The sequence below is a fragment of the Balaenoptera physalus genome, assembly GCF_965194825.1.
Source record: "Balaenoptera physalus genome assembly, chromosome: 3".
Lineage (NCBI taxonomy): Eukaryota > Metazoa > Chordata > Mammalia > Artiodactyla > Balaenopteridae > Balaenoptera > Balaenoptera physalus.
In genome coordinates this window covers 120,037,846-120,061,824 of record NC_138890.1, presented here as the reverse complement: position 1 = coordinate 120,061,824, position 23,979 = coordinate 120,037,846, and the positions used below count along the sequence as shown (strand labels likewise).

Below are 23,979 nucleotides of genomic sequence, written 5' to 3'. Positions count from 1 at the left end.
TAGAGATGGGTCATAGAGCTAACCGTGAAAGCAAAAACTATAAGAAACAAAGAAGAGTATGGGGTGAGTAAAATTCTTAGGAAGAAAAAAGTACTAACCATAAATTTAAAAATAACTTAAACAATAAATTTAAAATACATTTTTTTAAAATATCACAAATCAAGCCTCAGTAATTTAAGAAAATTGAAATCATATCAAGCATCTTTTCCGACCACAATGCTATGAGATTAGAAATGAATTACAGGGAAAAAAACGTAAAAAACACAAACACATGGAGGCTAAACAATACGTTACTAAATAACCAAGAGATCACTGAAGAAATCAAAGAGGAAATCAAAAAATACCTAGAGACAAATGATAATGAAAACATGACGATCCAAAACCTATGGAAGGCAGCAAAAGCAGTAAGAGGGAAGTTTATAGCTATACAAGCCTACCTCAACAAACAAGAAAAGTCTCAAATAAACAATCTAACCTTACACCTAAAGGAAGTAGAGAAAGAAGAACAAACAAAACCCGAAGTTAGCAGAAGGAAAGAAATCGTAAAGATCAGAGCAGAAATCAATGAAATAGAAACAAAGAAAACAATAGCAAAGATCAATAAAACTAAAAGATGGTTCTTTGAGAAGATAAACAAAATTGATAAACCATCAGCCAGACTCATCAAGAAAAAGAGGGAGAGGACTCAATACAATAAAATTAGAAATGAAAAAGAAGTTACAACAGACACCACAGAAATACAAAGCATCCTAAGAGACTACTACAAGCAACTCTATGCCAATAAAATGGACAACCTGGAAGAAATGGACAAATTCTTAGAAAGGTATAACCTTCCAAGACTGAACCAGGAAGAAACAGAAAATATGAACAGACCAACCACAAGTAATGAAATTGAAACTGTCATTAAAAATCTTCCAACAAACAAAAGTCCAGGACCAGATAGCTTCACAGGTGAAGTCTATCAAACATTTAGAGAAGAGCTAACACCCATCCTTCTCAAAGTCTTCCAAAAAATTGCAGAGGAAGGAACACTCCCAAACACATGCTATGTGGCCACCATCACCCTGATACCCAAACCAGACAAAGATACTACAAAAAAGAAAATTACAGACCAACATCACTCATGAATATAGATGCAAAAATCTTCAACAAAATACTAGCAAACAGAATCCAGCAACACATTAAAAGGATCATACACCATGATCAAGTGGGATTTATCCCAGGGATGCAAGGATTCTTCGATATACACAAGTCAATCAATGTGATACACCATATTAACAAATTGAAGAATAAAAACCATATGATCATCTCAATAGATGCAGAAAAAGCTTTTGACAAAATTCAACACCGATTTATGATAAAAACTCTCCAGAAAGTGGGCATACAGGGAACCTACCTAAGCATAATAAAGGCCATATATAACAAACCCACAGCAAACATCATTCTCAATGGTGAAAAACTGGAAGCATTTCCTCTAAGATCAGGAACGAGACAAGGATGTCCACTCTCACCACTATTATTCAACATAGTTTTGGAAGTCCTAGCCACGGCAATCAGAGAAGAAAAAGAAATAAAAGGAATACAAATTAGAAAAGAAGAAGTAAAACTGTCACTGTTTGCAGATGACATGATACTATACGTAGAGAATCCTAAAGATGCCACCAGAAAACTACTAGAGCTAATCAATGAATTTGGTAAAGTTGCAGGATACAAAATTAATGCACAGAAATCTCTTGCATTCCTATACACTAATGATGAAAAATCTGAAAGAGAAATTAAGGAAACACTCCCATTTACCACTGTAACAAAAAGAATAAAATACCTAGGAATAAACCTACCTAGGGAGACAAAAGACCTGTATGCAGAACACTATAAGACACTGTTGAAAGAAATAAAAGATGAAACAAACAGATGGAGAGATATACCATGTTCTTAGATTGGAAGAATCAATATTGTGAAAATGATTATACCACCCAAAGCAATCTACAGATTCAATGCAGTCCCTATCAAATTACCAATGGCATTTTTTACAGAACTAAAACAAAACATCTTAAAATTTGTACGGAGATACAAAAGACGCCGAATAGCCAAAGCAGTCTTGAGGGAAAAAAAATGGAGCTGGAGGAATCAGATTCCCTGACTTCAGACTATACCACAAAGCTATAGTAATCAAGACAATATGGTACTGGCACAAAAACAGAAATACAGATCAATGGAACAGGATAGAAAGCCCAGAGGTAAACCCACGCACCTATGATCAACTATTCTGTGACAAAGGAGGCAAGGATATACAATGCAGAAAAGACAGTCTCTTCAATAAGTGGTGCTGGGAAAACTGGACAGCTACATGTAAAAGAATGAAATTAGAACACTCCCTAACACCGTACACAAAAATAAACTCAAAATGGATTCGAGACCTAAGTGTAAGACCAGACACTATAAAACTCTTAGAGGAAAACATAGGAAGAACACTCTTTGACATCAGTCACAGCAAGATCTTTTCTGATCCACCTCCTAGAGTAATGGAAATAAAAACAAAAATAAACAAATGGGACCTAATGAAACTTAAAAGCTTTTGCATAGCAAAGGAAACTACAAACAAGACGAAAAGACAACCCTCAGAATGGGAGAAAATATTTGCAAAGGAATCAACGGACAAAGGATTAATATATCCTTTGGATTATATATTAAAATATATAAACAGCTCATGCAGCTCAATATTAAAGAAACAAACAACCCAATCCAAAATGGGCAGAAGACCTAAATAGACATTTCTCCAAAGAAGACATACAGATGGCCAAGAAGCACATGAAAAGCCGCTCAACATCACTAAGTATTAGAGAAATGCAAATCAAAACTACAATGAGGTATCACCTCACACCAGTTAGAATGGGCATCATCAGAAAATCTACAAACAACAAATGCTGGAGAGGGTGTGGAGAAAACGGAACCCTCTTGCACTGTTGGTGGGAATAAATTGATACAGTCACTATGGAGAACAGTATGGAGGTTCCTTAAAAAACTAAAAATAGAATTACCATAAGACCCAGCAATCCCACTACTGGGCATATACCCAGAGAAAACCATAATTCAAAAAGACACATGCACCCCAATGTTCATTGCAGCACTATTTACAATAGCCAGGACATGGAAGCAACCTAAATGCCACCGACAGACGAATGGATAAAGAAGATGTGGTACATATATACAATGGAATATTACTCAGCCAAAAAAAGGAACGTAATTGGGTCATTTGTTGAGACGTGGATGGATCTAGAGACTGTCTTACAGAGTGAAGTAAGTCAGAAAGAGAAAAACAAATATCGCATATTAACGTATATATGTGGAACCTAGAAAAATGGTACAGATGAACTAGTTTGCAGGGCAGAAATTGAGACACAGATATAGAGAACAAACGTATGGACACCAAGGGGGGAAAGCGGGGGTGGTGGTGGTGGTGGTGGGATGAACTGGGAGATTGGGATTGACATGTATACACTGATGTGTATAAAATGGATGACTAATAAGAACCCACTGTATAAAAAACTAAATAAAATAAAATTCAAAAAAAATTTTTAATTAAAAAAATAAACAATTTATTATTTTAATAGTATTATTTTAATAATATAATTCATTATTTATTACTTTAACACTTTACAGTATTAAAGTGGTAGATGGGACATTCATGATTCTATTTCTCTTAAACCAAAATTCTCAGTTTCTATAAACATTAAAATATTTACTCATTGGATGGGAGTTTGGGATTAGCAGATGCAAACTGTTATATATAGAATGGATAAACAACAAGGTCCTACTTATAGCACAGGGAACTATATTCAATATCCTGTGATAAACCATATGGAAAAGAATAGGAGAAAGATTATATATGTGTATAACTGAATCACTTTGGTGTCCAGCAGAAATTAACACAACATTGTAAATCAACTATACTTCAATAAAATTTAAAAAATAAAAAAATTTACTCATTGGCTTTATCTTATAATATACAGAAAACGTTTTCTAGCTTACAATACCAATATTACAACTAGCAAGACTACTGAGTGACGTTTATTTTTCCATTTCTTTTTTCCTTTAAATTTATTCCATTAAGATTGGGCAATCTTCATATCATGTTCAAAAGCCATTTGAAGTAACTCTTTTTCTCTATATGGCAACTTTCACAATTTGATATAGTTAGGGTCCTTTGTTTCCATTTGTCTTCAATTTTAGGGTTTGCTGTTTTCTTTTCACTTTGATTACATTTTTCAATATGTAAAAAGTTCAAAAAAGTCAAAACTAACTGAAAAGGTATCCTCTGAGAAGTCTTGCTTCCATTCCTATCCCCTCCACTTCTGCATTTTATTTCTGCTCACACCATATATATATATATATATATATATTTTTTTTTTTTTGTAAGTTTCTGGTTTCTTATTCCACTGTTTACTTTTTTGCAAAAATAACATACATACATATTCCTATTTTCCTCTTCTCTTACACAAAAGGAAGCATCTTCTATATGTTATTCTTCATTGTATAGTACTCTAATGTTTTGCAGAATATACACCATTTTATTTTATTTATTTTTTAATTAATTAATTAATTAATTTTTGGCTGCATTGGGTCTTCGTTGTTGGGTCTTCACTGCTGTGCGCGGGCTTTCTCTAGTTGCGGCGAGTGGGGTCTATTCTTCGTTGTGGTCTCCGGGTTTCTCATTGCGGTGGCTTCTCTTGTTGCAGAGCTCGGGCTCTAGGCATGTGGGCTTCAGTAGTTGTGGCACACGGGCTCAGTAGCTGTGGCTCGCAGGCTCAGTAGTTGTGGTGCACAGGCTTAGCTGCTCCGCAGCATGTGTGATTTTCCCAGACCAGGGCTCGAACCCGTGTTCCCTGCACTGGCAGGCGGATTCTCAACCAGTGCGCCACCAGCGAAGTCCCTATACCATTTTAACGTGTTAAACTATTTTGATTATGCTCAAAGAGAACAGTCACAGGTCCACTGAGAGCTAATAGTAAGGGAACAGGATGGACAGCTCCAGTGTGTGTTTTCCATCACCACCAAGCAATTCCTCAATTCTCAGCGGACAATGACCAGGTGTCCTACGATGTAACTCAATTCTGACACTACTGTCAGATCCCACAGGTTATGAGCTCAGTCCTCCAAGACTGCCCGCCCCTTTTAGATGCCAATCACAAGTCCAAGTTGTTACCTGCTCTTCTGAGCTACTGGCTATTGATTGGAGGCTACCAGGTTTGATTAATTTGCTAGAGTAACTCACAGAACTTAGGAGAATAATTTACTTACGAGATCACCGGTTTATTATAAAAGGACATACAAACAGGAACAGCCAGCTGGAAGAGATGCATAGGGCGAGGTATGTGGGAAGGGGTGTGGCGCAGCCATGCCCTCTCTGGGAGTGCCACTCTCCCCACACCTCCATGTATTCACCAACCACGAAGCTCTCCATACTCTGCTCTTGGGTTTTTTATAGAGGCTTTATTACATAGGCATGATTGGTTAAATCATCGGCCACTGGTGACTGAACTCAATCTCCAGCCCCTCCCCTCCTCAGAGGGTGGGGCTAAATTACAACCCTCTAATCAAGGTTGGTTCCCCTGGCAATAACCCCCCACCCCCCCAACCAACTTCTTGCAAAAGTTATCTCATTAACATAAACTCAGGTATGGTTGAAAGGGGTTTGTTATGAAAATCAAAAGACACACTAATTGCTCTCATCACTTAGGAAAATCCAAGGGTTTTAGGAGCTCTGTGCCAGAATTGAGGACTGAGACCAAATTTACATTTATTATAAACCACAATATCACAACAGCATATAGCACTAATTGTTGCCATTGTATTTGTCCACTAGTGCCACAATAATACTATATAACAAACTACCTCAAACTTACGACTAAGGAAGTTGATGACAACTGAGGTTGGGGAGTGGTCAGTTCAAATGTTACTTTACATGACTACTTCCCCGAGACTGAGATAAACTCATCATTCCTAATATTTTGACCCTATTATTTTATTTTCCAAAATAAAAATGGAGGTCAAGGAAACTTTTTGTTGTTGTTGTGTACTCTGAGTAGCCTAAATATGGAAGATGCTTTAAGAACTAGGAGAAGAGTAACAGGAGATAAAATATGAGAAGTAGTTAAGGGCAGGTTATGTGTGGTTTTGAAGGTCATAGTAGAGTCTAGATTTTCTTCTGAATGCAATGGGCAGCCATCAGAATGCTATAAGCAGGGGAATAATATCTGCTTTGTAAAAAAACTGTCTGCTGTGTGGAGCATGGGCTGCAGGTGGCAAAGTGGGGACAGGGAGGCAAGTTGGGAGGCTGTTATAGTAGTAGCCCAGGAGAGTGATGGTGGCTTGGATTAGGCTGGAAACAGTAAATATGGTCTGTGGTCAAAGTTGGGATATATTTTGGAGGTAGGACCTATAACATTTGCTGATGGATTTGATATGGGAGGTTATAGGAAAAAAGGAAAGAGTTGACTCTTAGTGTTGATTTAATGGTGGATGGGAAATATTGTTCTGGCTTAGATGTGGCGTATTTGGGAAGTCTGTTAGTCATCTAGGTAGAGATAATGAGTGAGCAGTTGAATATACTTTTGTCGGGTATCAGGTACAGAGTTGAGATAATCATATTCCCTAGTAGTCAGTAGCACAGTATAATAGATATGGGCACAGATTGTGGAGCTGCCTGCCTGTGTTCATATTTCACCCTTGCCACTAACAGCACTGTGGCCTTAGGTAAATTACTTAACATTTTCTGTGTCTCAGTTTTCTGTTTCTGTAAAATGGGAGTAATAGTACCTACTTCATAGGATCCAATGGATTAATATACGTAAAGCACTAAGAATAATGTCTAATGTAAAAGCTATATAGACATTAGCCACTGTTAGCATAGTCATCTTCAATCCATGCCAGGCATCTCATGTATTCTTCTTCCCTTATCTTCACTCCTATTCTCCTCCCCCAAAAAGGTACCTGTTCGAGTGGCTGGTTTTGTTTTTTTTTTACACCAATATCCAATTCTCCAATTCTCTGGAATACCAACTGGGTGTCCAATAATTCAATTTGATGAAGACACTATCTACCTGGAGTTAGCATTAAATGCCACTGGTTAAAGGGGATCAGTCCCACAAAACTGCCCCCACTTCAGATGCCAGTCCCAAGTCCTTCGCCACCCTTACTTCTGACCAACTGGCTGTAAATCGGGGGTTCCCATGACCCCCTCCTCAAGTTCAGAAATTTGCTAGAGTGGTTCACACAACTCAGGAAAATACTTTACCTATGACTGCTGGTTTATTATAAAGGATACTACCCAGGAACAGCCGAATGTAAGAGATGCATAGGGCATGGTATGCGGGAGGGGGATTTCTGGAGTATCTATGCTCTCTCTTAGCTGTTACCTTCCCAGCACCTGGATGTGTTCACCAGCCTGGAGGCTCTCCAAACCCTCTTGTTTACGAGTTTTTATAGAGGTTTCATTACATACGCATGATTGAGTAAAATATCGCCAGGCCATTGGTGATTAAACTCAACCTCTATGCCCTCTCCCCTCCCTGGAGGTTTGGGGGCGGGGGGAGGGGTGAGGAGAGGGGAGGGATGGGACTGAAAGTTACAACCCTCAACCCTTTAATCCTCTCTTGATCTTTTGTGGCAACCTGACCCAACCTGAAGCTATCTTCAGGGGCCCCAGCATGACACTAGTCATCTCATTAGCATACAGAAGACACTTTTAACACTCCAAGGGTGTTAGGAGCTGTGGCCCAGAAACCTGGGACAAAGTCCAAATATACATTTCTCTTTACATCACACCACTTTAGTGTTGAAATATGACCTTAAATATGCACATAACTTTGTATTATATATGTTGTGTTATGTCCTTTTAAAAAACTTTTATTGTTAAGTATAGCAAATACAGAAAACTGCATACCACTAACAGGTCAGAATAGAGAGACCCTTGCTCACCACCCTAGCAATGTTCCATGTGTCTCCTCCCAATTACAACCCTTCTTCTCCTCCCAAGAATAGCTACTATCCTGATGTTTCTGACAATCTCCTTCTCATCACCTAAGCGTGCATCCCTAAGCACTCTAGTTCTGCCTGGTTTTTCTTTCTTTCTTTTTTTTGGCTATGTCTCTTAGGTCTATTTTTATCTAAAGAAGCCCCTTTCTCCTTTTTTTTTTTTTTTCCCTTAAAATTTATTTGTTGAAATACCAGATTAATTGTCCTGTCATTTCCTATAACCTGAATTTTGTTGACTGCCTTCTGTGGAATAATTTAACATGTTTTTTCTGTAGCTCATATTTTCTGTAACTTGATGGCTGATCACCTTGGGGTCAAAAATTAATGATTTTGTTCAACCAGGGTACTACAGACAAATTTAACAGACCAGGAGAAGATATTTGCAATATCTAAGATAGGAGAGATTAAAAAAAATAAAGACTATAATATATCTGGGAATCCAGCTAACAAAGAATGTACAAGATCTTCAGAAGGTTTTCTCTATTGAAATATATAAAATATTTGAAAAATATTTTGCACTACATTCATGAATGTGAAGATTCAGCATTCATTCAAACTTCTTTCAAGCTTGCTTCCTTATCCTATAAATCTTAAAAAGTTAAATACTATCAATACATTTCCAGACATGCAGTTAGGGTTCTAGAGGTAAATGATTTCTGCCAATTAGATAGGTACATTTAAGTAAAATTTGGAAGGTAGAAGTAAGGCAAAAGCCTTCTTCCTGCTACTTTGTTTTTTGGTTGGTAGGCATCACGGAGATGAAGATAATGTTAACTATTTTCTGCAACAACTTTCTTTTCTTTTTTTTTTTTTTTGCAACAGCTTTCTAAAGCAGTCATTTGCTTTGAGTACTTGTTTATTCTTGAATTGTAGCTACCATAGTGTGTTCTTAACATCAATAACTCCAATTGTGGGGTCTTGATTCTCCATCATCCTGATGGGTGGAGACAGTGGTAGTAGCTCCCTTAACTGCCCAGTTTGGCAGTATTATCCTGGGACTCATTTCTGACAGCCCACTCCTCCAGCCCTTTAAACAATTTTCTGAACACCAATTCCCCATATTAAATCCTTATATATTTAAAATAGCTGGATCTATTTCCTGCAACTGAACGCAGACTCATACAATAATGAGTAAAGATAAATAAGCTTCCCAAATAAATCTACACAATCAATCCCAATTAAAAAATTTTAAATAATTGAACAAAATCTAAAGTATATATGGAACAAAGGTCTGCAAATATGTCAACATCAAAAATGAAAAATAATCACCCTACCATATTAAGAATAATGAGTCTACATATTAATAATTGTTGATGCTTGGGTGATAAACCTATGGAGGTTCATTATATTATTTTATTTTTATGTACATGAAGTTTTCTATAATAATGTAAAAAGAATATTCAGTCTGATGTTCAAAAAGTTGGAATTATAATTTTGGGACTTATCAAAATGAAGATAATATTTACAGTCATGCGATTGGATGAAACCATTTCGGGAGAGTACAGATAGAAAAGAACATAGGACTAAGATGTGAGCATCTCTAATATTTAGAAGTTGGAGGAAGAAGATAAAGCAAAGTAGACTGAAGAGATGTCAGTAAAGTAAAAGGAAACCAGGAGGTGAGATATTCTGGAAGCTTAGAGAAGAAAATGTTTCAAAAATGTGGAAGGCCCAAGTATGTCAAATACTGCCTAAAATGAGAACTAAGAATTTGTCTTTGGATTTGCCAAGATGGAGGTTTAGACAATTTGGGGAGAAATTTTGCTATAAAGAGGAGTGCAAAAATTAAGTAGTGGCTGGACGGGAACAGAAGTCAAAATTTTTTTGTTTTGCTCCCTTTTAAGATACCTGATACTAAGGCATATTCAGTGCACTGACAGAATGATCTAGTTGAAAAGGGGAAAACAGATATAGGAGGGAAACAATAACAGAAGAACCAAGGTCCTGAATGAAATAAACAAGTAGAGAGACTATTTCTTTCATGTGTAACAGGAAGGAAGGCAATATCTATAGGTTCAGATGCATATAGATGGATAGACTTGGTGGAGGGAAGATGAGATTGCGTGTGTCTATTTTCACACCTTTAACTCTCTAAGCCTCAGTTCCCTCACCACTAATACGGAAAGTACCTATCTCATAAGATTTCTGTGAGGATTCAACAATCAAGGAGCCAACACTCAATATTAACCCAGTGGAAAATTGTTATTAAGACTCCTAGTTCAACAATTCTCAATTCTCCATCAACTCAACAAAATTATCAACCTCTCCTTTTGCATTTAATAAAATACCACAACCAAAATAAGTATGATGGGGACTTCCCAAGTGGCGCAGTGGTTAAGAATCTGCCTACCAATGAAGGGGACATGGGTTTGAGCCCTGGTCCAGGGAGATCCCACATGCTGCGGAACAACTAAGCCCGTGCGCCACAGCTACTGAGCCTGCTTTATAGAGCCCAGGAGGCACAACTACTGAGCCGGCGTGCCACAACTACTGAAGTCTGCGTGCCTACAGACTGTGCTCCGCAACAAGAGAAGCCACCGCAATGAGAAGCCCCTGCACCACAACAAAGAGTAGCCCCTGCTCACTGCAACTACAGAAAGCACGCGTGCAGCAATGAAGATCTAACACAGCCAAAAATAAATAAATAAATAAATTTATAGTAAAATAAAATTTATTAAAAAAATAGCTCATTCCTTAAAAAAAAAAAAATGAGTATGATGGATGTAACTTAATGGTGTTGGCGATGTCAGAGAAAGCTTTCCTGAGACACTTAAACTAAGAGCTAGATGAGGTATAGATGTTAACTTTATAAAGGTGGGGATGCTAGAAGAAGAATTTAAGAAGGTTTAGAAACTTAAAAGAAAAAAAAAAAAAATCCATTGTGGCTATCAGTCAAGGGGCCAGAAAATGAAGCAACTGAAAGCACAGGAACATTTATACTCAGTGATCTCCAGTACCTCTTGTGGGTCAGAATGGGGCTCTTAAGAAATAAACATAATATAAAATAAATATTTTAGCTCTTACTGAAGCAGACTCAAGTCCAACTGAGAGGTGAAAACAATTCATAGACGTTAATTAGACCATAAACCATAAACCAAGGAGGACTGCACATTTCCCCTGTCTTGCCTACTCGCTCTACTGACAAAGGCCAGGTTGAGTGCTGAGTAAATGATTCTTAGGTTTGTTCAAGCTCAGTAGTAAAGTGTGGGAGCCAGCTAACCATATTTGTCATAGACATTGGGAGCACATAGGAAGTGGTAATGTGAGTTACTCTTTTGCCATCACTGAGCTAAGATGGCAACTTAGTAGCTATTTTCTCAGGGGGTGGGGGAGGAATCCCTTCAGTTATTTCTTTTAAAAGACTGGTATGTAAATATTAGCAGAATCAGAATTTCCTGACCACTCACAAAATAACCAGGAGTCAGAATCAAAATTTTCTTTTCTTACTATTAGGGAATCTTTCATGATTTCAACACATGAAAGTTTTAAAAATTACAAAAGAACAAGAGTAAAGTGGAAACCAAAGGAAAGTTAAAATCTGGAACATTTCCTGAAAACAGGTGAAGAAAATCAGGTGGCCGGTTACTTAAGTAGAAACCTGTGTTTACGCAAATACTCAGAAAACCTCACATGACTAGGAAGTTTCAAATGCCATCAGTATAACATGGAGGAAGGGGGGAAAACTGTTCCTGAACAAAGATATACTTTCAAAAAGAGGGGGATTTCTATATATTTTGTAATATTCCTACAGCACAGTCATTTTGACCCTTATTGTTAAGACAGTGACCCCCAGAGCCTGATAGTACAAACTCCTTTTTCTGTAATAAACTTGACTCATATTTAATAATAGAAGCAACATTGTTTTTTGAGAAAATATCAACTGTTACAAGTATCCTAAAAAGCAACACAGCGGTCCTCATCAGTTATTTTCCTAAAGAGGTCACAATCCTAACAAATTCACATTAGATAAGTATTCAAAAACAAAAACATTAATCTTAACTGGGGAGAAATCTGCACCTAGACAAGTTTTCTTGCTTTATGTAAACTGTATTTTCTCTAACTTAGATTTCCGACTCACTTTTTAATATGCAAACGCTTTTCAGAGCTAAGACCACAAAAAGGCTGATCAGGAAGCATTCTGATTTAAATTGCCAATTTTAATATCGGTTGTTTTAAGATTGTCTTAAAGCTTGTCCTAGTGTTTAGAAAATTTTAACTCACACCAGTTTAGCCTCCCCAAACACACCGGACACAAATTCTCCTTTGATTGAATTACTCAGCTAAGAGAGGTAAAGTTTGTTCAACTGTGAATCGCTAACCGTCAAATCCATACCAACTGGTATCAAGGAGTCAACTTTTTGTCTAAGACACAAAAGAAATAAGGTAATCACAGTCACGGGTCTAAGGTGGTTAGCCACCTGCTAAAATGCAGACTACCTGGTCCCATCCCCAGTCAGACTGAATCGCTGAGAGGTGGGGCTCAGGTCTGCATTCTGAACACGCTCCACAGAAATTCTGAACCATGGTCCCGCAACCAACCAAACCACCTAATCTGTGAAAGCTAAATTAGCTTCGTTTTTTACAAAACGTCTTGGTAAAGGCTCATTCGGGCCAAAGGGGAAATTCGAAAACATTCGGATGATCGCTACAATCTACACCTCCCAGCGAATGGAGGGGTAAGCACACTCTAGGCTCCCCGATCGTTTCCGCAAACGTGAACAGGCCCTTTCTTCTGAGGATGAAGAACTTGGGGATTGGGGCCCTGAGACAGGACCGACTTACTCAACCCTAACTGTGCAAAGAACCGTGCTCTCTGACCCTTCCACAGCCTTTCCCAGGGTCACTCGCGGTGCTTCCAGCCCAGTCTTTCGTTCAGTCTCCACCCGGCCGGCGCTGGACCACGAGAGGACGGTCACAGGGTACCTTCACAAACGCGGCGACCTGAGGCCGCGCATGCGCAGCCAGCCGCTGAGCTCGCGGCGTAGTCCGTTTCCTGACTTTCCGAGGAAGTGGCGTTGCGTCACTTCCGGTCTCCCTCTAGCTGCCATCTTGCGTCCCCGCGTGTGTGCGCCTTATCTCAGCTGGTCTGCCCGAGACCCCCCTGAGCGCCAACCCTAGTCCCCCGCGCGGCCCCATTTCCGCTCCAACAAGGTACAAAAAGGCTCTGGACGCCGGCGTGGGAGGAGGACGGGAACGGGGGCGGGAAGTGCCCGGAAGGAGCGAGACAGGGAGGGACAGGGCTGAGGAGAGGAAGGCGATGCGACGGACAGGCGCACCCACTCAGGCTGACTCTCGGGGTCGAGGTCGGGCCAGGGGCGGCTGCCCTGGGGGCGAGGCGACGCCGTCTCTTCCTCCACCTCGCGGCGGAACCCGAGGACAGGAGCCTCAGGTACCGCGAGGCTTGCGGAAAGTGGCCGGGCCGGGCAGGCCCTGGCTAGGCCGAGGCGAGGCCAGGCCGGGGCCGGGGGGGTGGGAGGCGCTGACCAGCTGTGGGTTAGAGCCCTTCTTCTGGGCCGTTAAAGAGCGGGGGAGGGGTAGGAAAGCGGGTGCTCTTTGGGCCCCCTCGGAACTGAAGTTCGGGAGCTTGGCGGGGTGGTTCGGGATCCAGGCCTCGGCCTGTGTAGGACGTTTATTCCGCTGGTGTCCTGGGAAATAACGAGCGTGGAATGCTAGAGTGAACTAGATCTTTCCTCGCTGAGGGTTTCCTGTTTTTCTAGATGAAAGAAACTATCATGAACCAGGAGAAACTCGCCAAACTGCAGGCACAAGTGCGCATTGGTGGGAAAGTAAGTTTTACTAGCGTTGGGGGTTTTGGGTTTTGGGGTTTTTTTTTTGAAGTTTTATGGTTTAGGTTTTTTTCTCCTTTGCATTTTTAATAGGATTGGCTTGTCACTTTGTCTCTAGAGGGCATTTCACAGAGCTTGCAAATCGTTATGAAGGGAGTGGCAAGGGATTAAATTAGGTATACAGTGTAGTGTATCAGTGAGACGTGTAGGTTGTAAATTAGAAGAAAAACATGCAAGCGAAGAGATAAAGAGAGCACTTAAACTGCAAACTTTGCTTTTATGTAGATGTTTTCAGTGTTACAGTATTTTAAGTAGAACAGAAGTGTTTCCTAATTTAATTAGAAAGAAAATATGTCATTTCGGTTAGATCATCACGTGACCCTTAATACCCTTGACTTGTTTTGTCATTGGCTTTATAACCTAAGTTGTATACAGTCAGTGCTTGATTTTTATTTTATTTATTTTTTTAATAACTAAGCTAACTGAATCTAAGTTTCACCCATCTTTTCAACTTTAGTTTATGGTTGTGGATAATTGTGGTACTTAATAGTTGGAAGTTCATGCCTCTTGTAAATTAAGACCTTTTGTAATCCTTTCTTAGCTAAATACAACCCAGGGTAGTTGTGTATTTTCTAGGATATTTGAAGATGTAGTTCTTATAGGTACATTTTTTTAATTTAAGAGCAATGACTGTGGATTTGGAAATATTACCTAAGCAGATACCATTCCATTTTTGCTTTGTAATTACACTGAAACTGAGGGAATGAGAGTGATTGACGGGTGGGTTTTTAAATGATCGGGTTTTGGTTAATTGATCTTTCCTGGTGGCTATTGGTCCCCTTCAAGGGGATTCTTTTTTGAACTTGGTAAGTTTTAGGTTCTCTAATTTACTTAAGTCAGAAGTGCACTCTAGCAGAGGTCTACCTAGTTGTATTTTACCTTGTGTTAGCACATTCCTAGTATTTAACAAGGTGTGGTAGCTTGTTGAAACAGAGCGTGTCTTTACTTGGTAAAACTTGTAAAGCTTCCATGCTGCAAGTTTATTATCTATTAGTTTTTCTCACTTCAAGCATTTACCTTCAAGTAGAGTCTACTGCGAAATAGCCAAAAGTTGCACTTAGATTTAAGTAATAAGATGTATATCTGTTAATTACTGGATTTTGCCAGAAGTGAAAGTATCCTGATTCCCCCCGTGCCCCCAAGCTGGTCTTCAAGATCTACACCTACCCATTAACAGCAGTAGGTGTTTCGTGTCCTTGTTAGCAGTTGTTACAAGCTAGGTGTGGCCGTCAGGTGCCAGGAAAACTCATGTTCCTTGTGGGTCAGTGTTCGGGTGCTCTTATATTGGCATTTTTAACCATCATTCCTCTTAGTGCAGGTTTCACAAGGAGTCATTTGAATAATGTGCTTGTGTGCCTTCTTTTTGTTGTTACTCTGATCATTAGTCTTTAACTTGTGAGTGACATCATTCTAGGGTAAAGGAGAGTCAGGGTTTTCTAGGATTCTTAAGGCTTATGTAGGATTAAACTTTGTTTAGTTAATGTAGGAACTATTTCTGTCATTGTAATATGGAAACATTTTCTTCATGTTTTAAGAAACCTACTTACTGTGGAATGTGAAATTAGATGAGTTAGTGTTGCCTTAGAGAAATCTGAAAGCGTTAGGTACTTTTTAGGTAAATGCTATGAAAGCCCTTTAGTTCAGTAAAAATTGAGTGTAAAGTGTATGAAACCTATAGAATGTGGGCTGGTTTTGTTTTTAGAATCTTATAGTAGTTCTTTGGAATGTCTTTTAGGGAGGATTCTTTGGAAACCAGGTATCTACATCGCTTCAAGATGATCTTTATTCTTAAAGGTTTTTGGGGGTGTTTGGCAACCAGTATTTTTTGTAGCTATTGATATTTTCTTCAGTTAAACTATGATTTGTTTAAGCCTTTATTATTGCTGGATCCTGAGAGTATAAAATTTAAGAAGTTTAAAGTCCTTAGAGGGGGACTTTACTAGTAGGGGAGATAGGCATCTTAAAAAAAGCAAAACAAAACAAAAACCTCTTTTCACAGTGTAATACACAGTGGAACAGAAGCATTTTCAAAATACAGAGATGGGAATGATTTGGTTTGGGGGTGTTAATGGCAGTTTAGGGAAGGCACAGAAGAGATGATGGCTTTAGCAGGATTTTAAAAGGATGGATAGGAATTGGTGTGGAGGTTGGGGGAAGGTGAAGTCAGTAGGTGATAGCCTTTCCATGAAGAGCCTTATGTGCTGCATGAACGGATTAGTCTGTATGAGAGAGTCCATGAGAGTGTCATTAAAGAGTTTTGAGAAGAGGGAGGTTGGAGATTTGGCATATATGTACAAGAGACAAGTTTTCCTGAAGCCTGTATTCTGTTCATTCATCAAGATGTGTGCTTTCAATGAGTCAGATACAGTACTCAATAGTAGGTTTATCTCAATAAACAGAATCGAAGCCCTCGAGGAGCTTATGTTCTAGTGAGGGAAGACAATAAAATGTATTTCTCTCTTATAAGTGTTATGAAGAAAAATAAACTTGGATAGATACGAAATGAATGTGGGAATTACTGTTTTTCATTGGGTAGTTGGGAAAGGCCACTCCAATATGGTGACATAAGAACGGAGATCTGTAGTGAGGTAGGGAGCCATGCAGATGTTAGGGGAAGAAGGGAACAGTATATGCAAAGGCTCCTGTTTGGCCTTTTTAAGGAACAGCAAAGAGCTTTATTTGGCTGAAGATGAGTTTACATGTGTGATAGAAGATGGAGTGTCAAGAGTGGCATAGAGGGGCAGGGCAGATCGTGTGGGACCTGCTAGGTTAAGATAGATTTTACTTCAGATTTTACTCTTGGAAGCTGTAGAAGTCTATATATAGACATATTTGTGTCTTATAGTATCTTGTCTGTGAATATTAATGGATGTTGATTTTTCTTTAATATAAAAACTGAAAAGGTTAATGGTTCTGCATATGGAGTTTCTAAATGAGGCTTAATTTAGGTTGGGACATGCTCACTTGTAAAGCAGATAATGTAAAAAGTAGAACTTTGAAAAGATCATTCCTTTATATCTGACAAAACTAGAAGCTTAGAAGTTATGAAGGATTTTTAGACAATTCCTTTCATTCTCCTCTTTTGGCTTCCATCGGTGCCTTAATATACCTACTCACTGCATAAAAGTTTGTGGTTATGGTAATTTTCTTACACAGATTGAGAGGTCAGAAAGGAATTAGAAACTGTCCATTTGAAAATGACTCTTGTGGTATAAACATATGCTGTGTTCTTTCCTTTTCTCCCCACTTTAGGGAACTGCTCGCAGAAAGAAGAAGGTGGTTCATAGAACAGCCACAGCAGACGACAAAAAACTTCAGTTCTCTTTAAAGAAGTTAGGGGTAAACAATATCTCTGGTATTGAAGAGGTAAGTGTCAGATTTTATTTCTTTACAAAAATAAGATTTGATTGAAAACTTAAATGTTCGTGCGTTAAATGATTTTTTTGACTCTACTGCCAACAGAATTTCTTCTCTCTCTAAAATATGTTTCTACTCTATTAATATCAGGGAGATTGCTAAGTGTAAAAGGGATTAGATTGCACTTTCCATTTCAGGCAGAATTTTGCTTGTGCATCATGGTGAAATACTAGGTTACTTAGGTAGACTTCAGCTTTTGCTTAATACAGCGTTTGGTTTTAAAGGGATTTTGGTGAGTGTTGCTAATTTAACAATTTTTTTTTTTTCTTTTTAGGTGAATATGTTCACAAACCAAGGAACAGTGATCCACTTTAACAACCCTAAAGTTCAGGCATCTCTGGCAGCAAACACTTTCACCATTACAGGCCATGCTGAGACAAAGCAGCTGACAGAAATGCTACCCAGCATCTTAAACCAGCTTGGCGCAGACAGTCTGACCAGTTTAAGGAGACTGGCTGAAGCTCTGCCCAAACAATGTGAGTTTCCTAGTAGCAGTTTTGCCCAGGGTTACTGATTTGTCAGTAAATTTCTAAGATTTAGGGTGCACAGTGGATATGAATATTTTTAAATTTGGAAATGCAGACTTTCCTCTAAGAAATACCAATTTTTATACTGATTTTAAGCAGGTGTTCTTGGTGTGTTAAATAATTTATCTAGTATGCTTTGATCGTTACACTTGATTAAGTGGAATGTTTGCTTTCTACTAGCTTTCTGTTTTGGATCAGAGACTAAAAATTTTACCTTTATTAGCTGGAAATGATGAAAATGTTAATTTGGGCTTCTATTTTTTTTAATAACTGACAGTTAATTGAAATATATTTAAATATATTATAAATTATTAAACTTCTTCAGTTGTACAAATTCAGTTGGTATTACCAATAGTCTTTAAGAATTGGCCTCCTGCTATTCTGGTGTTTTTAATTATACTGTAATAAGGATTTTGTTCGGGGCAGAAAATTGTGTGGTTGAATAGGTGTATATCAGGGGGTATAGCTACTTTATGCTGAAGCTCTCTGATTAAAATTTTGAGGAATGGAAATGTAGAAGTGAGACAGGTTTATTATATGGTCTGCTGTTTAGTCATCCATGTTTTTCTTGGGGTTTGCTCACTCTGCTTTAATCAGTTTGTGTGTGTTGGTGTTTTTTGTTTGTTTTGTCATGCCAAAAGACCTAAGAGGTTCTAGAAAGTCTTAGGCTTTCAGAGCTGAGGTAGGCTTTTGAAGGATTCCACTGAAAATTGTACAGGGCTAGTACTGTGAGGTCTCAGCTCTCAAGTGTAGTTCATTTTCTTGTGTAATAAAAGGAGAGTGGAGGCTTACCAGTCAAAGGCACTTTTAATTTTTTGATTATTTTATTTTCACTTCAGTAAAGGTTTTTTGGTATGTAGGTTTACCTGTACCCTGTTGTAGGTGAGAGGGATTGAAAGGAGAATGGGTTTGGAATTTGGTGTGTTGGCTGGTACTAGTATTCTAGCTCATTTGTAGACGTCAGACTATCATGCTGTTGCTAGTACTGTAAAAGAAATCCCAAATGTCACCATAAACATAAGTTGTAACAACACTTGACCATTCGTCTGTTGTTGTTTTGGTTAGTGTTCATTGAACATTTACATTTCCTTTCACAGCTGTGGATGGAAAAGCACCACTTGCTACTGGAGAGGATGATGATGATGAAGTTCCAGGTAGGAACTTTCACTTGTGGTTAAACTAGAGAATCTTAGCAAGGGAGAACGAAGAATCTTTGTACTATAGGAAAGATTACCCTAGGCCAGGGGTTGGGGAGGTATGTGAAATAGGGTAAAGTGGGGCAAAGGGAGAATGAGAAAAATAATGCAGTGTTACTCACCTGGGAGTTAGGCTTGTAGGCTTGGTTTTTCTCTGTTTGGGATCCCAAAAAGGTATCTAACCTTAAATATTGTGTAAATAGATATGTATGTAATAACCTAAATATAGTAGGTACTTGCAGATCACAAATGACCCTTGTTTCCTACTTTGAGATCCATAAATGTATGAGAAGGCATGGAGAAGTTGTAGAAAACTCTTCTATATAATCATTCTGAAATCAGCAGAAAAACTCCTTTGGCAATCATGAGGCATTTTTCTATCCTAGCTGTTATTGGATAATTTATTTTATTGTAAAACAGATATTGGGCAGTAGACTCCCTAGACTCAGAAATATTTCCACATTGCATAGACAGGTATCCTCAGGAATCCAGGAAAACTTCAAATTGTGTGTCATGGTATTCTTTGATTCTGTCCCCCACATAACTAATATTACTTAACTAATTCTTGGAGTGGGGCAGGAATGGGTAGGGCATATACATATTCTTTAAGCATAATATTTATGTCATCGGCAAGTTAATAATTTCCCTCTTTCCCTTGTATTAATTATATGCCAAAATATACACTTCAAAATATGCCAAATTGAGTAGTGGTCTCATTGGAAATAAAAACAGGTGTCTAAATTTATATCCTAATTTAACTGTAGGATATATTTTGAGAGCATTTCCCTATCTTCTTTTTAAGACCTGCTGATTATTTTTGTAGACTTGGCTTTTTTTTCTGAGTTTTTACTTTTTTTTTCCTTTTCCTAGATCTTGTGGAGAATTTTGATGAGGCTTCCAAGAATGAAGCAAACTGAATTGAGTCAGCTTCTGAAGAAGATAAATCTTGAAGTTACTGGGAGCTGCTATTTTATATTATGACTGCTTTTTAAAATTTTGTTTATGGATCTGATAAAATCTAGATCTCTAATATTTTTAAGCCCAAGCCCCTGGACACTGCAGCTCTTTTCAGTTTTTGCTTATATACAATTCATTCTTTGCAGCTAATTAAGCTGAGGAAGCCTGGGAATAAAGTTTGAAACAAAGATTAATAAAGTTCTTTGCTTAGTATACGGTTTTATATTTTATTTCATTGATACTGATTTGTACACAGAAAGCAAAATTGTTTATAGAAAGCTAATCATGGCATGTAATATGACTGATAACCATGGATGGAATCTGATTAAAGATTTAAGATGACAGTGTAAGTATCAAAGGTGGTTTAAAGTTCTTATGTCTGAAAACTTTTTTCTCCAGCAGGCCTCAGGGCTTCCATGGTTTGTGATGGGTGTAATTATGAGACTAGCATATTCCTTCGTGGGTAAGCAAGGAGTATTTTTCTCTTAATATTGTCTATATTGTAAACATATACTGAGTGCCTTATATGTATTATAACACTTAATTTTCTCTCATTTAATTCTCAATTTATGAAGTAGGGACTAGTAGCTCCATTTTGTAGATATAACCGAGGTTACATCAAAAAAGTTAAAGTAGTTAATCTCTTAACTCCATTCTATGTAGTGTATTTTCTAAGATACCTGAAAAAAAGTAGTGTTTGTGTTAGGAATGTCACCGTATCTTCCTTAAGTGATAACACTTTAAATGAAGAGGACTACTTTTTTCTTTAAAGTTGTTTTTGTTACTTTTTAAGTTAACAGTAATATTGACATGCATGTATACAGTTGTAAGAATTTTAACACATAATATGACTGCCACCATAGAATACTGAACAGTTCCATTACCCCAGAAAATTCCCTCAATATAGGGCTACTTTTAAAAAATTGTATTAGCAGTCATAATGCCTTAGTTTCTGCTTGCAATAATAAGAATTCATTTTAAATTTTCATTCTAATTGGAAAGTACCTTTTGAAGGTACTATACAGCTATATCTAAAAGTCAACTATTAACTCAAAAATGAGATGCTGTGCAAAAAATATTTGCACATCTTAACATTGTATTTTCTTCAAAGGATGTGTATCAGTTCTGTTAAGGTATACTGCTACAGTAAGCAGGACTAAGTCTCAGTGGTTTACAAAATTAGGAAACAAGTACATGTCTCCAGACTACTGTGGGTTAGGTTGGGCTGTGCTACATACTCACTCCAGGTCCCAGACTGATGGAGCAACCTCTATTTGGGACACTCAGTTTCCTGGCAGAGTGAGAAGATGGTGGGTCACGTGCTGGCTCTTAAAGTGATACAAGTATCACTTCTTGTATATAATTGGCCAAGGCAAGTGGAGTGGCTTACCTGGAGGGCAGAGGGTTTGGAAGTCTTGGAGTAGAGCCTGAGGATTTACATATCTGATAAGCTCCCAGGTGATGCTAGTGCATTTCCACTGGTGATGCTTCCTTTGAGCAGCACAATTAGAGATTTTCTCAACTCATCCCAAGAGATTGCAGTGACAGAGGCTGATTTGAGCATGTGAAGATGGCCGCTGTCTGAATATCCTTATAGTTATTTGCCTTAGATCTGTATAGGAAAGGGACTAAATAGAGAAGTGCAATAGATTTCTAGGCCACTTGCTGCTTGTAGCAGATGCTGGCTAAGGTTAGTACTGTTTTGCCTGCGCTTAGAGACTTTTTTCTCCCAACAACCTCTAAAAATGTTATTTCTTTGGTCCATTATTTAAAGGATCTGGTGGTGTGTGTTGGTGGCTATAGACAGGTAAGAAAGGTTTTTCTTGTAACATTTTCAGTATCAAGATAGGCAGGGTTATGCTACAGTTAGAAATGACTAGAAACTTTAGTTGCTACAAAGATTTGTTCGTCAGGCTTGATGTTTGTGGTTTGCCTGTGGCTGGGCTCCACTTTACTTCAAGAACAGCCTCTAATCAGAACATTTCCAGTCTCAGGACAAGGAAAAGAGATGGCAAACAATCAGCTGGCTCTTCAGACTTAGACGTTGGGAAGTGATACACATCATTAAATTTCGGCAGCCAGAGCAAGTCACATACGTAGTCAAGTCTGATGGCCATGAGGACTGGGGAAGTATAATCCTCCCCCAGAGCAAGATAGCAGATTTTTTTTAAAACAATAATACAATCTACCATATCCTTATAATTTTTCTTAAATTGCCCACAATTCCTGTGGCTATTATGTTAAGCACTGTATAACTCATTTTATATCATCTTACTGATTGTCATAACAATCTCCCCCAAAGAGCCACATTATTCGGATAAGGAAACCCTTAAAACATACCCCTTAAGTGGTAGAGCGAGATTCAAACCCAGGTCTGCTCTTTTGACCTCAGTACCTATTGGAAAGAATTTCAGGTCCTGGCAGGCTGGAGGGGCAGATGATTCTAGTCTGGTTGATCTTTTGGCTGTTGTCCCAATTTGCTGGCTGTTGTCCACTGCTTTTAAGACTAGCCCTGAGCCAAACTTACTTTCAGCTGGATCTGAACCAGGGTTACACTAATGAAGAGATAGACATTGATTATGAACTGAGGATTCTTAGGATTAATACTCTTTATTTGTTGAACTAACCGACCTAGAGTACACTTGTGTCATCCCCATTATAACCCTGTGTCGTAAGGGCAGAAAGCTACATTCTAAAATTTGGAAACAAGTTTTTAAAAATATGGGTCAAAGGTCACTGACGGTTGGGTCTGATTTCTACCAATCATTTTTTTCTCTATTCTATAACACTGGATTTGTGCTTCGGTTGATTTCTACCAATCATTTTTTTCTCTATTCCATAACACTGGATTTGTGCTTTGGTAGCTCTCCCCACCCCACCCCTTTAAGATACATATGCTGTGGGGAGAGAAATCTTAAGGGGACTAATAACAGTTTTTAGCCTTCCCAAAACAATAGTTAGAAAAGTCTTCTATTCACATAAATTTTCATGACTCCAATCAGCACAGTCTTGACTGCCATCTTTGCAGCGAGTTCTGGGAATGCAGGCACAGTCGGCAAAGAAAACAGTATCACATCTGTAGCCTGAACACTTTGGGCACTGTGAAACTAGACAATTTTATTTATTTTTAAAACCATAACTGTTAAAATGTCAAGGTGAACTGGAAAAGATACTATTGGAAAAAAATAGCCATTTGGATTTTTAAAATATTAGGGAAGACTGTCCAAGAGGAATATTGCAGATGTTTATTAAAGATTCTACATATTTGGGTGAAAGAATTTGTACTCTGAAAAACCAAGAAGAGTACTATTTCTCTCTATCAGCCTGAGAATAAACATACTGACACACTGCGTAAACAAGGAAAGGTCCATATGAGTTTATACGTTCAATAAGCAAGGACGAGAATCAGTATTTGGTAATTGGCAGCTAGCAAGAAAGATCTGTTTATACTTCTAGTCTTTTGTTGTCAACACATTGTTAGATAACATGCAACTCCTAGGAAGCATTTCTATTTCTGCCTTCCATGAGGACTAGACAAAAGGCAGGATATGATCTATTTAGTGTACTTTATTTCCGATGAGTCTTTTACATTGCTGATTGGGGCCATGTGGTATTGGAAGCGTATCTACCACCGTGGTTTTAGAATAATCCAGTTTACCAGACTGTAAAGTGATCAGGGGTGCTGCACAGTGTTAAACCACCATAGAGAACATTGGAAGGCAGAGAGGAGAGTGGAGGAGGAAGGGCAAAAGGTTAAATAAACAACAACAACAAAAAATCTTTGAAAGTCAAAGCATTCAACAGACTTTTCTTTGATCTTTACTAAAATTTCCAAAGAAATCAAACAGAATTTTGGTAACAGACAAGAATTGTCCGTCAAGGTTAATCTTAATCTTTGTTAATCTTTGCAAATCTGGCTTTATTTGCTTCTTAGCTAGAGAACTCACCTACCTTAAATATGCAAACTATTGGAAGTGATAGAATTGCTTAACTGTGAATGTA

The 23,979-nt window shown here is 38.2% G+C and overlaps 1 protein-coding gene and 1 long non-coding RNA gene across 3 annotated transcripts in view; one reads left to right on the top strand and one right to left on the bottom strand.

Moving 5' to 3' along the window:
* LOC309658610 overlaps positions 1-12,938 on the bottom strand; it is a 30,165-nt gene extending 17,227 nt beyond the window's left edge. Inside the window, exon 1 of the long non-coding RNA XR_014262315.1 lies at positions 12,817-12,938. This is a non-coding gene — a long non-coding RNA (uncharacterized lncRNA). The remainder of the gene's footprint in view (positions 1-12,816) is intronic.
* A 109-nt stretch (positions 12,939-13,047) lies between these two features.
* Positions 13,048-20,190, top strand: BTF3 (basic transcription factor 3). Of its 2 annotated transcripts, none has more exons than XM_082457412.1 (6): positions 13,048-13,185; positions 13,752-13,820; positions 17,133-17,246; positions 17,572-17,773; positions 18,922-18,978; positions 19,891-20,190. In XM_082457412.1, the coding sequence occupies exons 2-6, from the start codon at positions 13,752-13,754 to the stop codon at positions 19,935-19,937; spliced, it is 489 nt and encodes a 162-aa protein (XP_082313538.1). In that variant the 5' UTR covers positions 13,048-13,185; the 3' UTR covers positions 19,938-20,190. The 2 variants fall into 2 exon arrangements, with proteins under 2 accessions (XP_082313538.1, XP_082313537.1); XM_082457411.1 differs by having other exon boundaries at positions 13,079-13,423.
* The last annotated feature ends 3,789 nt before the right edge of the window (positions 20,191-23,979 follow it).